The sequence below is a fragment of the Anopheles bellator genome, chromosome X (genome assembly GCF_943735745.2).
Source record: "Anopheles bellator chromosome X, idAnoBellAS_SP24_06.2, whole genome shotgun sequence".
Taxonomy (NCBI): domain Eukaryota; kingdom Metazoa; phylum Arthropoda; class Insecta; order Diptera; family Culicidae; genus Anopheles; species Anopheles bellator.
In genome coordinates this window covers 8,074,927-8,089,267 of record NC_071287.1, presented here as the reverse complement: position 1 = coordinate 8,089,267, position 14,341 = coordinate 8,074,927, and the positions used below count along the sequence as shown (strand labels likewise).

The 14,341-nt window shown below is 54.7% G+C and overlaps 1 protein-coding gene across 1 annotated transcript in view; it reads left to right on the top strand.

Moving 5' to 3' along the window:
• LOC131213450 (protein sevenless) overlaps positions 1 to 14,341 on the top strand; it is a 42,489-nt gene that overhangs the window by 21,649 nt on the left and 6,499 nt on the right. The window contains exons 4-9 of the mRNA XM_058207491.1: positions 8,070 to 8,129; positions 8,205 to 8,549; positions 8,625 to 8,867; positions 10,813 to 10,977; positions 11,050 to 12,120; positions 12,163 to 14,312. Of these exons, the coding sequence (XP_058063474.1) occupies positions 8,070 to 8,129; positions 8,205 to 8,549; positions 8,625 to 8,867; positions 10,813 to 10,977; positions 11,050 to 12,120; positions 12,163 to 14,312 (4,034 nt within the window). The remainder of the gene's footprint in view (positions 1 to 8,069; positions 8,130 to 8,204; positions 8,550 to 8,624; positions 8,868 to 10,812; positions 10,978 to 11,049; positions 12,121 to 12,162; positions 14,313 to 14,341) is intronic.

Here is a 14,341-nt window from a genome sequence, read left to right as displayed (position 1 = left end):
AAAACCGATGCGCAATTAAGGGATCCTGGGAATGAAGGGGTGCACAGCGCACTTCGACTGGCCGTTGGGGGAGCACATTTTCGCAGCGCAGAAAGTCCCGCTCCAAGATGTTGTTTTGGTGTCGGCCATAAAACCGGCACAAAGCCCGCTGGCCGATCATGGCCGATTTCCTCGGACCACCGGAGCAAGAGAGTCCGTACGGCGTGCCTGGTGCGCCCTTCGGGAATGTTTTGCTTCGGTCGTAAAATCGACCGGAACGGATCGCGATCGGCGCGCGCGATCCGACACCGACCGACCAGCCACCATGGTGCGTGTGGGGTTCGTCGTCATTGCGACGCACCATCCGTACAATTGTTTCTTCTCCGCTGTGCGTTTCTCTCGAGTCGTCAACCCCATTGCCAGTTCATGGCTTGGGCGCACGGATTTTACGATCCTCCCAAGAAAGAGGAGGGGTACGTCCCAGAAAAGCAACGCAATTAGATTTATGCACGTTATGGTGTTAGACGAATTGCAACATGAAATCATCATGACGCCACTGCTCAAAGAATGAGTCATCCATGAGTCATCGATAGCTCTTGCTGGGCCCTACTTGCTGCTTTTCTAACTCTTCCCTCTCATCGGTGGCCATACAATCGAGAGAAACTGGGTCCGAGGTACGTTTAAGAACGTCTGCCTCTGGATCAAAATAAGTTTCCAACACAGGAACCTAGAATGAGAAGCTGGCGTGATCGAAGCAATTGAAACACCTAGAGTGACTTTCACCTGTGCTCAAGAAACGCCGAAATCCCAACTCCTGGACGCGGCGAAGGGATTTCCTAAAAAACCGATAAAACTGATCGCGATTGTGGGGTCCATCGGGGTTCCACCATTCTTTGGCTACCCTGTCGGAGTGAAGTAAGAGCCCGCTGGTTGCTTTCGAGATGGGGTTCGGCCATAAACTGGAACCGATCGTGAAGATAGGCTCCGTCGAGATCGATGCAATTGCAGAACCTAGAATGACTTTCACTCGCCGACAGAACACAGTCAGAGTGAGTCTTGCTTGCGGGGGAGGGACACAAAAGACCCCGGATCGGATCGGCCGTTGGTAGCGAATTTTCAAGAAATGCAGAAATGCCAATTTCAAGACGGCCGTAAAACCGAACAAAAGCTGCCGATCGTTAAAGTCTGGGCGGTCCCCCATAAATCATCACCACCGCCCCTTCAGCAGTATGATGGGGTCAATGCAAATCTCCGCCGTTGTTTGATCTTCGAGGATGCGTGAGGTCTCGTCGGTGCAAGAACCACCTGAACTGAGGTTTTGACGGAAGGAAGCGACACTGCGAAAATGGTTTAATGCGAAAAATTAAAAAAATCAAGCCCATGTCACGTCTCGTCTCTGTTCGTAGCGAATCCTCGTCAAGGGACCAATGGGGGTGGTCCCCACCGGTGTTGTTTATGCGGTTATCGCTCTTTCTGTGCTTTGGATAATTCTTCGGAGTGTGAGCTCCCATTGTTGCCGGCGTTTACGATGCTTCCGCCGCGTGGATCGCAATAAGCGTCCGTCCTGCGGGTCGCGTTTTACGAGGACGCTTCTGATCTGCTCGTAAAACCGACCGCGGAAAAACAAAGGATCGAATCCGGAATTATGGTGTCAGGGATCGGGCCGGACCCGGACCCGGGCCGGAGCCTAAGGACACCCCTGGAATGGCTTGAACGTGCCGCCATTTGAAATAAAAAAAATCAACGAAATTCGGTACCCGAAAATTCGGCTCCCGAAAATCCGGCAACGGCGCAGCGTGTGCGGTGTGGTGCACTGGGAATGCCACGACACTTGGCTTTGCTTGCAGCGCGGCGCAGGGCAGCGCAATAATGGCTCTTTAATGACGTCTAATTAATTTGCGGTTGTGCGGCGCGCGCGCAATATGGTGCACAACTGGCCGGGCGGGGTCAGAGTTGGGTGCGCGAAACAATAACCGAACCGCGAGGGCAGGAGATGGTACTTGCCAGCGTCCGTCTTTGGATGCAAATGCCCCCCACACCCGCGCGAACAAGAGGGCACCACAAGAGAAAAGGACACGTAGAGAGGTCGATCTACTTGCTCCGATAGTTCGCCTTCTTCGGACAATGGAGGGACCATCCAGCTGGGGATGTTTGGACACGGACGGTGCCCCTGGTGTGCACATGTCGCGTGGTGGCTTGCCGGACCTGCGTTTACGCTTGTTAATGTTTTATAGTTTTTTGGTTTGGATTTGGTTTGAGTTTTTACGATGTCGGTGGGGGCGTACAGCACGCGGTCATGATGTGGTAAAGAGAAGGTCTTACAGCAGCAGGCAAAGAGGCTCTCGTCGGGATTTTATTATCCCAGTGCAACACCCCCGATGGCACCCGATGGCAGAGTAACACACTATTGGAATGCGCCACAGCTTCAATTCCGTCGATCCCGATCATCAGCGGCTCGATCAATTCCGGCTCTTCAACATTATGGGCTGAAAAGTCCCGGGTCTATAGCCCATCAATAGCGCTAGTCTGCATTGTAGATAGTAACAAACCCTTCAAAAGAAAGCTGTTAAAATTTCATGATATTCTATAAATAAGCCGGGGCGAGTTATTGTACTAAGAGCTCGACACTGGAGCTTTGTCATTTTTAATACATTGGTTTGCTAACAAAGACACGGATGATTCGGAACGTTGTGGACCGTAGGTTACCGTAGACCAAAAACCAAGAACAAATTTGATGATTCTGATCTGAAAAAAAAAACCAGATTTTTGCGTCTTTATGTTAACTTGGAAGAAACATGGATCCATCACTTCACTGAGGACTTCACGCCTCACTGTAATATTCAGCGACTATCTCTTGAGAAGTGAAGTACCATCAACGGTGAACATTATGTAGGATGAATTGGAGGGTTTGAAATCCGAAATTGCACGAGATCCAATTTGGACCACAAAAAAAACGCCCTTTTCCCCCCCTTAGGCCAGGGACTTTTCAGCCCATTTGGCATCGCTGCCCATCATCGGTTGGGGCACACCCGGACGGCCGGCCGGCCGGCTCCCGTCAGCGCTCGGTGGAATCATTCATCGACTCTGCTGGATCCAGGCCATACTTTGGTCCGTCTCATAATGTAAATTCGTCGATTGTTGTTGTTGTGTTCTCGGAGGGGGGAACATGTGTCGGGCACATGTGTGCGCTGCGTGCGCGCGCCCGCGACATCCCCACTGTACGAGAGAAAACGTCACCAGCTAGCTACTTCACACCCAGCACCATACTGCTGCTGGTCTGCTGCGCCTAATTGTCTATGAAATTTCCGTTCCGTTCAACTGGGCGCGAGCTCGCTGCCGAAATAGGGGTGCCAAAAGCGCATTCTCCCCTAAAACTGGAAGCGAGAACCCCCCGCTCACATTCCTGAAGGGTGGGTGGACCCGATTTCGCCACGGTCACGTACGTACGTACGTCGTCTGGTCCAGTCGAGATGTGGAGAGAGTATGTGCCAGCGTGCGAAAGTCTTCGATTTCGAAAGAGTTTCGATTTCGAAAACGGTGGCTGGCGGCGACCCAATAAAACACGTGACACCCATATGGGCTCTCCGAGCTCGAGCTCTCCTCTCTGTCGGTGGTTGGTTTTGTTTTTCACTGTCACTCCGACGCGTCGATCGAGCGGATAATCAGGATCGAGCGGAGCGAGCTGTGGAGGGGCTGTGTGGGGCAGCCCTACTCCAACTCGGCACTCGATCGACGAGTCTCTGCCGTCGACACATGTCGAGTACTACGAGGTCCGAGGTCCGCCGCGGTTGTGGTCATCGCCTCTGAAGGGCGCGATGATGGCTCTCATTATCTTTAGATCGGGCCCGCCGGCCTAGGCCCTGTAAGAGGTAAGTGTTGGTAAGAGTGTCTTCCGCTCCACACACATACACACATCGATCGAATGTTTTCCCCGGTGATGTATCGATTCCCTGGCTGCTGTGTGGGAAACAGCGGAACTGGTGCTTCGTCACACATCCATACGGTTTCCACGTGGTACGCGCTGCTAGGTCGGTTAGGTACTACTCTCTGCTAGAGTACTGTTGAGTTCTCTGGATGATAGACTCTACGTATATTGGAACACTTGGGGACACTGCGCTGGAAACTTGGCACTGACGGTCGGACGTACTGCTCATTCTGCGTACGGATCATTCTGCTCAGGGGCACCAAGCCACCGGGCGATATCTAATCCTGGTCCTAATGTATACTGCTGCAAATTTGGGTTTGGCCTATGGAAGACCTTGCAGCGCTTAACATCGGGAAGAATCATATTACCTCAAGTAATTCTAGATCCTAATTAGTAGTTTGATAGCTTTTCTCTTTCTTTCAATCGATCGTGTATTGTTTGCCGTTGGTGCGTAGTGTCTTCAATCGTTGCGCTGAATATAAAATTGCTAGTGGGAAGGTTCAAAGTAATCTAGGACGTTTTGGAACTTACGATCGGCAGATGAGATTAATGCCCAAACGTACCCCGGAATGAATAAACAGCTGTGAAAGACAGACCATCCGGTGTAATACATAAGTTTGTCTAAAAGAAAATCCATTATATTTGCGTGAATTTCAAAACTTTTTTTAACATGTTTCCGATCCGCTCCAATTGGTTTCAAATATGCACCGTTTTGTTGTATAATTTGTTGTCATTTTAAAGATAGCTTCATTTGGCCTCCCTTATAGAAGGTCCTTGGTCGTTACGGGCAAAAAGCTCCCCGGGGACTATACGGTCGATGCATTAAAAGTTCCCAGCCAAGCTCTCGGAGTTTTTGGCGAGTCACTATAGACGTGTGTGGTCTTGCGTTGCCCTGAACACAACATCTTTTCTGTTGGGCAATTTTGGTTGTCTCCGGTCAAAACAGTCAAACATTTATTTCAGTGTGAAGTGAGAAATGAAATTGTTCGATCGCTACCTAACGAGATATCCGATCACTAAAGTCATCTACCCAGAAAATGATCGATTTCTTTTGAGCCAAACTTATACAATACTTTTAAGCACGTAATTAAATGAAATTGCGAAAATAATTATCGCTGCACATAAATTTCATTGAATTTTTTGCACTTTCTTTTTCCATTGGTTTTGAACGAACATTAGGTTCGCCCCAACAAATTCTATCCATCGCGCGACGGACCTCTTATTAGCGTCCTTGGGTGAATACTCTGTTGGCTTGAAAGCCGCAGAAGCATCTCAACTTATCATATACTACCATCACGGTCTCCTCCGGTATATGGTACACACCTCTTGCCGGACTTCCACGGGGAACCGCGCAAAGAGCATTCAACGTCCATTGGGGCGCAGTGGCATATGCTTGTCTGCTTTAATTAGCATAGCTACATTATCACGAAGCAGGATCTCGTTGCTTTCGTTTTCCCCGTCCCATCCACCACCGAGGAGGTGGGTGGTGTGGCGGTTGATGGGAAGCGGGCTTGATGATGCACTTCCTGCAATTGTGTTGTGTGGTACCCTAGCTCTGGAGCTACTCAACACACACCCACACACCCGCACACTCTAATAGTAGTCGCGCGCCGCGCGGTCGCGGCTTATCATCGCTCTCGGGCGGTGCGTGTTCTTTTGCGAACCGCCACCAACCACCATTTATTACGCCCGACCTCGACCCCGCAGAGCGCAACGCGAGTAAGTAGTGTTCGGCATCATCATCATCTCGTAGGTTAGTTAGCGGAAGAGGAGCCGTCGCCGCCGCCGGCAGAACACACAGTGGACAGCACAACACCACAATGGTGGAGAGAGAACCCCGAGCTCGCGCGGGGCCCGTTCATTCATACATACTTCGATTCATTCATCAATTTACTCCTCTACCCCATGCATCATCTGCGCGGCTCCAGGGCGCGCGCGTGCGCTATTTGCGGAATTAGGATCCTTTCGAATGTGGAAGGCGCAATGTGGCGGCAGCGGCAATGTGCAATCTGTGCTCCCCATCAAACTGCTGTTCACTGACGGCGGCATGCAGCACATCCAACGAGGGGAGGGGGCCAGTGGGACATATCATGCTATTATTGCATATTGCTTGACGTATTAGCTCGTTTGCTCTATTGATCGATATCAACTCGTCAGCAGCTAGTTGGCGCCCCGTGTGCCAATCGACGAACTATCGATACACCGACCGATGCGCAACCTTCCATGGAGTCCAAAGTATGAGTACGAGCTGTGGGACGTGGAAAAACGCCGCATGGAAGGGCTGGTGCACGCTGGGACTCTAGTGGTGTAGAATTAATGTTTGAATAGTGTTTTAATTGTTGACAATTCAATTTCTACCTACCACAATTGAATACATTTTTTAATGTGCATCTTTTTGCATACCTGATTCATAAGTAGGGTAAGCTTATTTTGTAGTAAAGCTCCTTCGATTTTTCAGAGCGCCTTGCTTACATCTTCGAACCATAGGCTCGACGGAGTTCGGCTCAATAAAGGTTTCTCTGGAGCAAATACTTTTAACGTGTGCGAATTCACGCTCGATTATGCGGTTCGCGGATCCTCGTGATGGGTTGTGATCCGAGAATTAAGGAGGATCTATAACAGCACCCCAGATTTGCTTATCCTATTCTAAGCAATCGGCTTAACGCTGTAGCCGTGTGTTTTTGGAGTCAGTACCATTTTGAACAGTTCCCCCAGTGTGGGAATTACAGTTTTCAAGATACAGCTAGTACGTGGAATGATCACCTACCAACATTTTACAACGATTCGATTAATTGGATCCAAGTTTCCAGCATCACCAGCAAGCAGGGTGACGCAAGGTCCATCGCTCCCCCGATCTTGATACCCGTCTCATTACATCACAAGCGACAGTAGTAGTAGTGTTTAGTTCTGGATTTTGCAAAGGGTGCCACAATGCGATCAACAATCACAGAGAAGAGTACCTTAGCGTTCTCGTTTCTCAGCACCCTTTGAAGCAAGCATGTGGCGACAACAATCGCTGACGACGTGTCCCCTCTCTTGAGGTTTTGCGGGAGCTCCAGTGTGCCCGGCTCCTCTTCCGGATCGAGCAACCATTTTTTGAACATTATTTATCGATTACATACCATCGTTTAGCAGCATCACCATATCCGTATCTCTGTCGCAGGAAGGCTTTTTGGGGCAACCGTCTGTGCCAAATAGCTACAAATAAACACGTTAAGAGAAATAGTTACGAAAAAAAAACAACATAAAATTACCGAATCACTATTTTTTTCGATTAGTGCCTTACGCAGAATACTAACCCCAATCGCAGAACACGCCACACAATATTCGAACGTTTTAGCTAGTCTGGCAAGTACATTAAAATGGAGGAATACAAGAACGCTTAATGAAGCCGGTGCCGGCCGGTGCTATGCCTGCCATAAAAAGCAGAGAAGATTGACAAACAAAACGTGGTCAGTTTCTGGTGTCACATATGTCAACACCGCACACATCTGTCTACTTACTCCGTGTAGCAGCGAATGTGATGCGGGGGCACGGTTCTAACCATTGAGCCGTGTTGAGTGTAAACAGTTTGAAGAATTTGGGCCAATATCACAGATGCAAGTGCGCGCTCTGTTTAGTTAGATGCCATCTGATTCCCGGTGAACAACTGTCACAGTGTCAACCTCTGTCTCTCTCTCTCTCTCTCTCTTCCCCCTTTGGTTGTGGTGCTTTTCGGACCTATCGGCTCTATAATGCATGTTGCGCTGTGTGGGTCAATCAAAACGCTCTGAGTCTACCTACCACCACCACAGTAAAACACCGAAAAAGCGGATCAGGGGGAACACGATCAGCCGCCCCCGCTTTCCGGTCAGACGATCGGCTGTGTGAGTGTGCGAGAGAAGGTAGCTAAGCCAAACAAAGCCCCCCGGGGCCAAGCCAAAGCCGGGGCCGCCGTCAATCGACGGTAATCAGTGGCGTCCATTAAATCTATTAACGCGCGGCTGCTAGAGCTGCGGCGGGATGATTGAGTAGCAAGGGTGCGAAAGAGGTTCCTTCCCTAGGTTTCCAGGTTTAAACACCGTATCGTCGTGTGTGAGGGAGCGGCTTAAAACACGGGCGGGCAACACTACTACTACACCTGTTGATTCTAATTCTCTGTCTCCGTCCGTTTCGCCCCCCTCAGTGCACCGTTGGCTGCCAACACTGGGAGCAGGCGCTAGAGTCCAGCTGTCAGAACGTGTGTGTAAGTATTCACCTGTTCTCACTCGCACACACTGCCCCTGCTAACTTCCGGGCACATGTTTTCCGCATCCGGCAGAACATCACCAATCAGGAGTTTCTGGAGGCGCGCGAGCTGTACTGCATCATGGGCTGCAACGACGGGCTGAACCGGTACTTTCGGTGGCTGAAGACCGAAATCGGAACGCCGCACGCACCGGCCCTGGTAGCGGACAGTTTGACCGCGACGGCCCTGGCCCTGGAGTGGGAGGTCCCGGAGCGCTTGCTGCAGCTGTCACGCTACCGGAACCGTGGCCCCCAGAGCTATCTGGTGCAGTGGCGCTACGAGGAGGTGGCCGGTGACTGGAAGTTCTGCCGGAACCAGAGCATGGGCGACAGCTCGACCGTGCGCGTGGACAACCTGCAACCGTACACCAAGTATCGCGTAAGTGGCGTGTGTTTGCATGTGTGTTTGTATTTCCGGCTACTACTGACCACCGATCGCCGGTTTCTTTTGCAGTTCCGCGTGGCGCTGCTGCTGTCCCCGAACCACGACCAGGTGCTGACGTCGGAGCAGAGCGTCATCATCAGCACGATGCCGGCCGGTGTGCCGACCAGCAAGCCGACCATTGTACGCGCCGTTGCGGTAGACCACTCACGCATTTCCATCTCCTGGGAGCCGGGTCCCTTCCCGAACGGGCCCGTACTGTCATATGTCCTCCAGATCAAAGACCTCCATCCGATAGGCTACAGCGCCCTCAAGGTTCCCCCCGTTATTGTTGTTTGTTTGTTATTGTTTGCGTTTTACTGTTTTTTTCTTGTTGATCTGTCATTTCTTTCGTTAGCCTCTCTAATGTGTGCTGCTTTTTGCTCGCCAATTTTTTTTGCACTCTCTCTCTGTAATATCCTTAGAGGTTAGGAAGCGAGGTGGACGGTGGGGAGGGGGGGGGGGGAGGGTTTCGGACGTAGCAAAACTTAGTGCTCAGAGGGCTAACTATGGTTTTGTGGGTCAAGAATTTAGTTCATGATAACGAAGAATAGTTTAGATCACATTCAGCACCACCGCCCCGTGTAAGCTTAGTTCCTTATCCTGCTACACCCAAATACTCTCTGGAGCCTGTTCGGTCACTTGTTTTACAGATCATCACTGTCTACTGATGCTTTTGCTTACCAATTTGCTAAGGTTTTGCCCAGCAGTTTTGAAGCGGACGACGGTTTGGTGAGCAGAGGTCTGCAGAGAAGAATTGCGGTTACATAAGATTTTGCAAACAAGTGGAACTAAAGCATGGTCCACTTCGAAAAGGGAACGATTGAATTAGCTCTATCTCGGGGTTGGTTTGACTTAGAAAACATGTCAAGGTGTCAAAATGAAGGTATTTAATGTACTTTCAGAGGAAAATTTCATAAATTTATTTTGTTGGTCGTCGGATGAAATCGCCAACTTTCTCTGGAATGCACGCCATCATTTTCTGCACAATCTTCTGGTCCACCTCAGTGGCTAATTTGTTCCAATTTCTCGCCATCTCTGCAGCATCCCGCATCATCTTTCCAGTATTCTTGAACTTCTTATTGATTGCGATTGGGCAGAGTTTAAGGCAATTTGGTGCGTTGATATTCTTTACGATGAAATCCACATTATTGTAAACGACGCACCACAGAACTACCTTCCTGCTGTAGTGACAGCATTCCAAATCAGGCCAAAACTTAGCCGGACCTTTGTGTGACCTAATAAATGATAGAACTCGCTTTTTCAGGCACTATTCCTTGTACAGTGTTGAGTTAATCGTCGCGCTTGTGATGAAAAACTTGATTTCTGTCCACAGGTGTAAATTGCTTGCCATATTTTTAATTTTTGTGCAAATTTATTGGCGAATACAAATTTGAAATTGAAGGGGACATCTCCCCGTGCCGTGGCGAGATCAAATTTTGGTTCAGGAAGCTGTCCAAATTCCATTTCCTGTCGCCCAAAAGCATGCATTCTTTGTACCTCGTCCGAACCTTCTCGTACAACTTTCTAGCGCGTGTTCTTAGATCACGTGGGGTTTTTCGGCGTGAGTGTGCAGAATTTTTTGCCTTTTTTTTGAGTTCTTTAACATAACATAACTTTTTAAGTAAACATAACTTTCAGCGTACCCAGAAGAAACTTTCAGCACTTAAAGTCGAATGTTTACTTAAGTCCTTACTCTTTCCTTTTCCGCTTCTTTCCACTGTGGGCCAATGGAATCGTTAGTTCTCCGGTTGGGATAGGGTTTGGGGTGGATGGTAGGCTAAGTGTAGTGGCCGATGTAGTCTGCACGTTTTTTCTCGTATGGTCGAATTTTTGACCCAAGCACGCACGCCCGGACGCGGATGCACCAATTCTTCATTAGCGAGTGCATGGTGTGTAAATATTGCTTTAGGTTGCTCTCCCCCTATCTGACTATCCGTAACGCATTATTATCCCTATCACACCCTAACCCCCAATGATGAGCCTCGCATCTACTAACCTCGCATCTCGCATCGCTAGCTCTCTCTCTCTCTCTTTTTGATGGATTATGTGTGACCCACCAACATAATCTCCACTGCGACGGCGCACGACACATGCATGCTGCGCAGCCCAGCATGTCCGTCCGCCTAGCGGTGTGTTTCACCCCACCCACATTCATACACGCACCCACCCAACTCCTATTTGTCGCCCAGATTCACTCATTTCGCTTCTCTCGCGGCAGGACGTTCCGGAGTCCAGCACGTCCCGGTACTACATCTTCGAGAAGCTGGACGCGCTCCGCAACTACTCGGTGTCGGTGGCGATGCGCAACCCGGAGGGAGAAGGGCCCGCCTCGGTGACGCACGTGTCGACGCCCCCGAAGCCAACGGCAGCCGATGGTGGTGGCATGATGGGTGCCGGTGGCGGCGATGGCGCCGCCGGAAGTGGCAACGGCATCGGTGGCGGCGGGGGGGCCGACGAGAGCGCTCTACTGCCGACGCTCATCCTCGGCGCGGAGCACTCGATCCTGACGCAGAGCTCGAACCTGTTCTCGGATCCACCGACCCGGTTCTATCGGAGCGAAACGCACAAAATCCGTGGGACGGCGACGCACATCCGGCGCGGGCTCATCTTCGTCTCGGACGACGCCGGGTTCATCTGGCGGGCACCGTCGCGCCCCGGCGCCGAACAGGAGCGGGTCGCGGTCCTCAGCCCGACCTCGGGGGCGAACTTCTGGCCGACGCTGCTGTCGGTGGACTGGCTGAACGATCACCTGTACGTGCTGGGGCGGGCGCACACGACGCAGCTGTGGCAGATCTCGCACTGTGACTTTGCCGGCGACCACCTGACGGTGGCGATCGCCGGGCTCCAGCACCGGCCGGACTACTTCGAGGTCGACCCGTTCAACGGCTACCTGTTCTGGGTGATCGGCACCGAGGGTGGTGATCCGGCGGTGGCGGCGTCGGCGGCCGGTGGTCTGTTCCGGCTCGACCTGGGCGACATCTCGAACGGGGTGCGGCACGAGATCCGGCCGCAGCAGATCGTGCGCAGCCCGCACCTGGGCGCGTTCGCGATCGACCACACGAACTTCCGCGTGCTGGTGGCGGACCAGCGGGCCAACACGGTGCTGGCGGTGTCACTGGACGGCAAGGTGGTCGAGGACATCCGGAACAACACGCAGCAACCGCGGTTCGAGCGGGTCCGCTCGCTCGCCCTCGCCCACGGCCTGTTCTACTGGACGAACGGGACGGACGTGTTCGCGGAGGACTACCACCGGCTGCACGACAGCTACTACCACAACGCGTTCCCGGTCGCGTCGAACAACACGTACTTCAGCATCAGCGTCAACCTGACGTCGGAGCAACCGATCCCGGTGCCGGTGAACCCGCCGCGCCACGTCCAGGCGCTCGTGTCGCCCGAGCTGCTCCGGATCGCCTGGGAACCACCGTACCTGCTGGGCGTGAAGGGTAAGGGTGCGTGGCAGGGCTGGAGCTACCGGCTCGAGGTGCGCCCGGACGACGCGTTGGAGGAACTGGACTCGGAGCTGGAAGTGGCTGCGGAGGCGGCGGCGCTGCCGTTGCCGGTGCTGAAGGTGGCAGCCGTCGCGAACGGTAGCACCAGCTACTCGACCGGCCTGGCCGCCGGGCGGCTCACACCGAACCGCCGGTACGTGGTGCGGGTGGCGGCTCACACCCCGGCCGGTGCTGGCCCGTGGAGCCGCGAGTTCCGTGTGCGGACCCTGCGCACCACCCACCAGCTGGTGTCCCGCCAGCTGATGTGGGCGAGTGCGGCCGGCGGTGGGATCCTGAGCTCGGACCTGATCGGGGACCACGTTAGCTCGCTGCTGCCGGCCGGTACGGAGGGGGACGTGGATGCGGTCAGTGGGCTCGCCTGGCACAACGGCACCCTGTACGTGGTGGGCAACGGGACACTGCGGCTGTACCAGGGCGGGGTGCGGGTCCGCGAGCTCGACTCGGTCGAGTGTATCGCGCTGGATCGGCGGGGCGAGCGGCTCTACTTTCACCACTCCGCCCAGCAGATGATCGTGCGGGCGGGGCTGCTCGGGGAGCAGCAGGAGCCGATCCACAACGTGCCGAACGTGCGCGAGCTGCGCTTCGACGAGCGGCGCGGCTTCCTGTACGCCTCGTCCGGCCTGCTGCTCGAGGCGTTCCGGCTGAACGGCAAGAACCGGGTGGTGTACTTCAGCGAGAACCTCTTCACCGGCCGCCAGATCGTCGGCATGGCCCTCGACACCGACGGTGGCCGCCGGCTGTACTGGATCGTGCGCAGCTTCAGCGTCTCGCACCTCTACTGGGCCCCGCTGGCCGGCACCGCCGGTGGCGGCGCTCCCATCGACCCGAGCGCGATCGTCACGGGCCAGGCGCAGCTGAGCGCCCTCGGTGACCCGGGCCCACCGCCGCAGGGTCCGCTGCTGCACTTCAGCGACCGCCTGCTCTGGGTGCGGGACGGCCAGGGGGTGGTGGGGGACGAGCGCGGAGAGAATCTCGCGTACATCCGGTCGCCGCTACTCCACGGCACCACCGCGCTCGCACTCTACGACGAATCACCGGTGACGGCGGCGACGGCGGCGACGGCGGCGACGGCGGTAGCAGCGGAAGCGGCGAGAGTAGTGGTGGTGCCGGCGGCCGTGAACCGGGCGACGGTGCGTGTGACGGGCGAGTGGCACTCCTTCAACATCAGCTGGGCCCCGGTCCTGGAACCCGCCGACGCCCAGGAGGACGCCCAGGACGGCGCGGTCCCCGTGTTCTACAAGCTACTGCTGCAGGTGCCGGGAGCGGGCCCCGCGGGGACCACCTTCACCAGCTCCCACGAGCTGAGCGTCCCGTGGTACGCGTACGAGGGCTCCCCGCCCATCCCGCCCTACTCGCTGATCAATGTGACGGTGCACGCGTTCACCTACTGGCGCTCGTCGGCGGTGGCCACGGTCCGGCGCCGCACACCCACCAGCACCCCGTCCGCTCCGGAGCGGCCCCGCGCCTTCCGGAAGCCAGGGTACCGCCCCGGCACGTACCAGCTCGCGGACGCCATCCTGTTCCGGTGGGACACTCCGAGCCACCTGAACGGCCCCCTCATCGGCTACCGCGTCTCCTGCCGCCGGGTCTGGTGGTCGGACGCAGACGAAGGAAACGTCAGCGATGGCGGCGAGGACGACGGCGATGAGCTAACGACAGTGCAGGGGGCGGTAGAAGGGAAGCAGGCGGTGGGGGTGCTGGTGGACGAGATACGCGTGCCGGCGGACGTGATGGAGCTGCTGGTGGAGGAGCAGGAGTCGGTACGGAGCGCTAGGTATGGGTTGCGGGTGCGCGCCCTTAACGCCAACTTCGAGGGAGTGCCGACGGCGCCGCTGACCGTGCGGCTCGAGCCGGAGGACGGCGGTGGTGGCGGCGACCGCGCCGATCTGGTCCCGGTGCCGGTGCTGATGCCGCTAGTGTACGTAGCCACCCCCCACCAGATCACGCTGTTCGATCTGGACCACGAGCCCCCCCCGGGCGCGACACCGCTCCTGCTCCTGCCACCGACCGCTCCGGCCACGCTGCTCGCCGAGCTGCGTCACGAGCGGCGCCTGTTCTGGGTCGACATCAACGGTGAGCTGTACGCGTACGACATCGCGACCGACAGTAAGCAGCGCCTGGGGCACCTGCCGGGCCACACGACCGCCCTCACCGTCGACTGGGTCGGTCGGACCCTGTACATGGCGACCGTGATCACGGCGGCACCAGGGCAGGTGGCGGCGGCGGCAGCTCCCACGT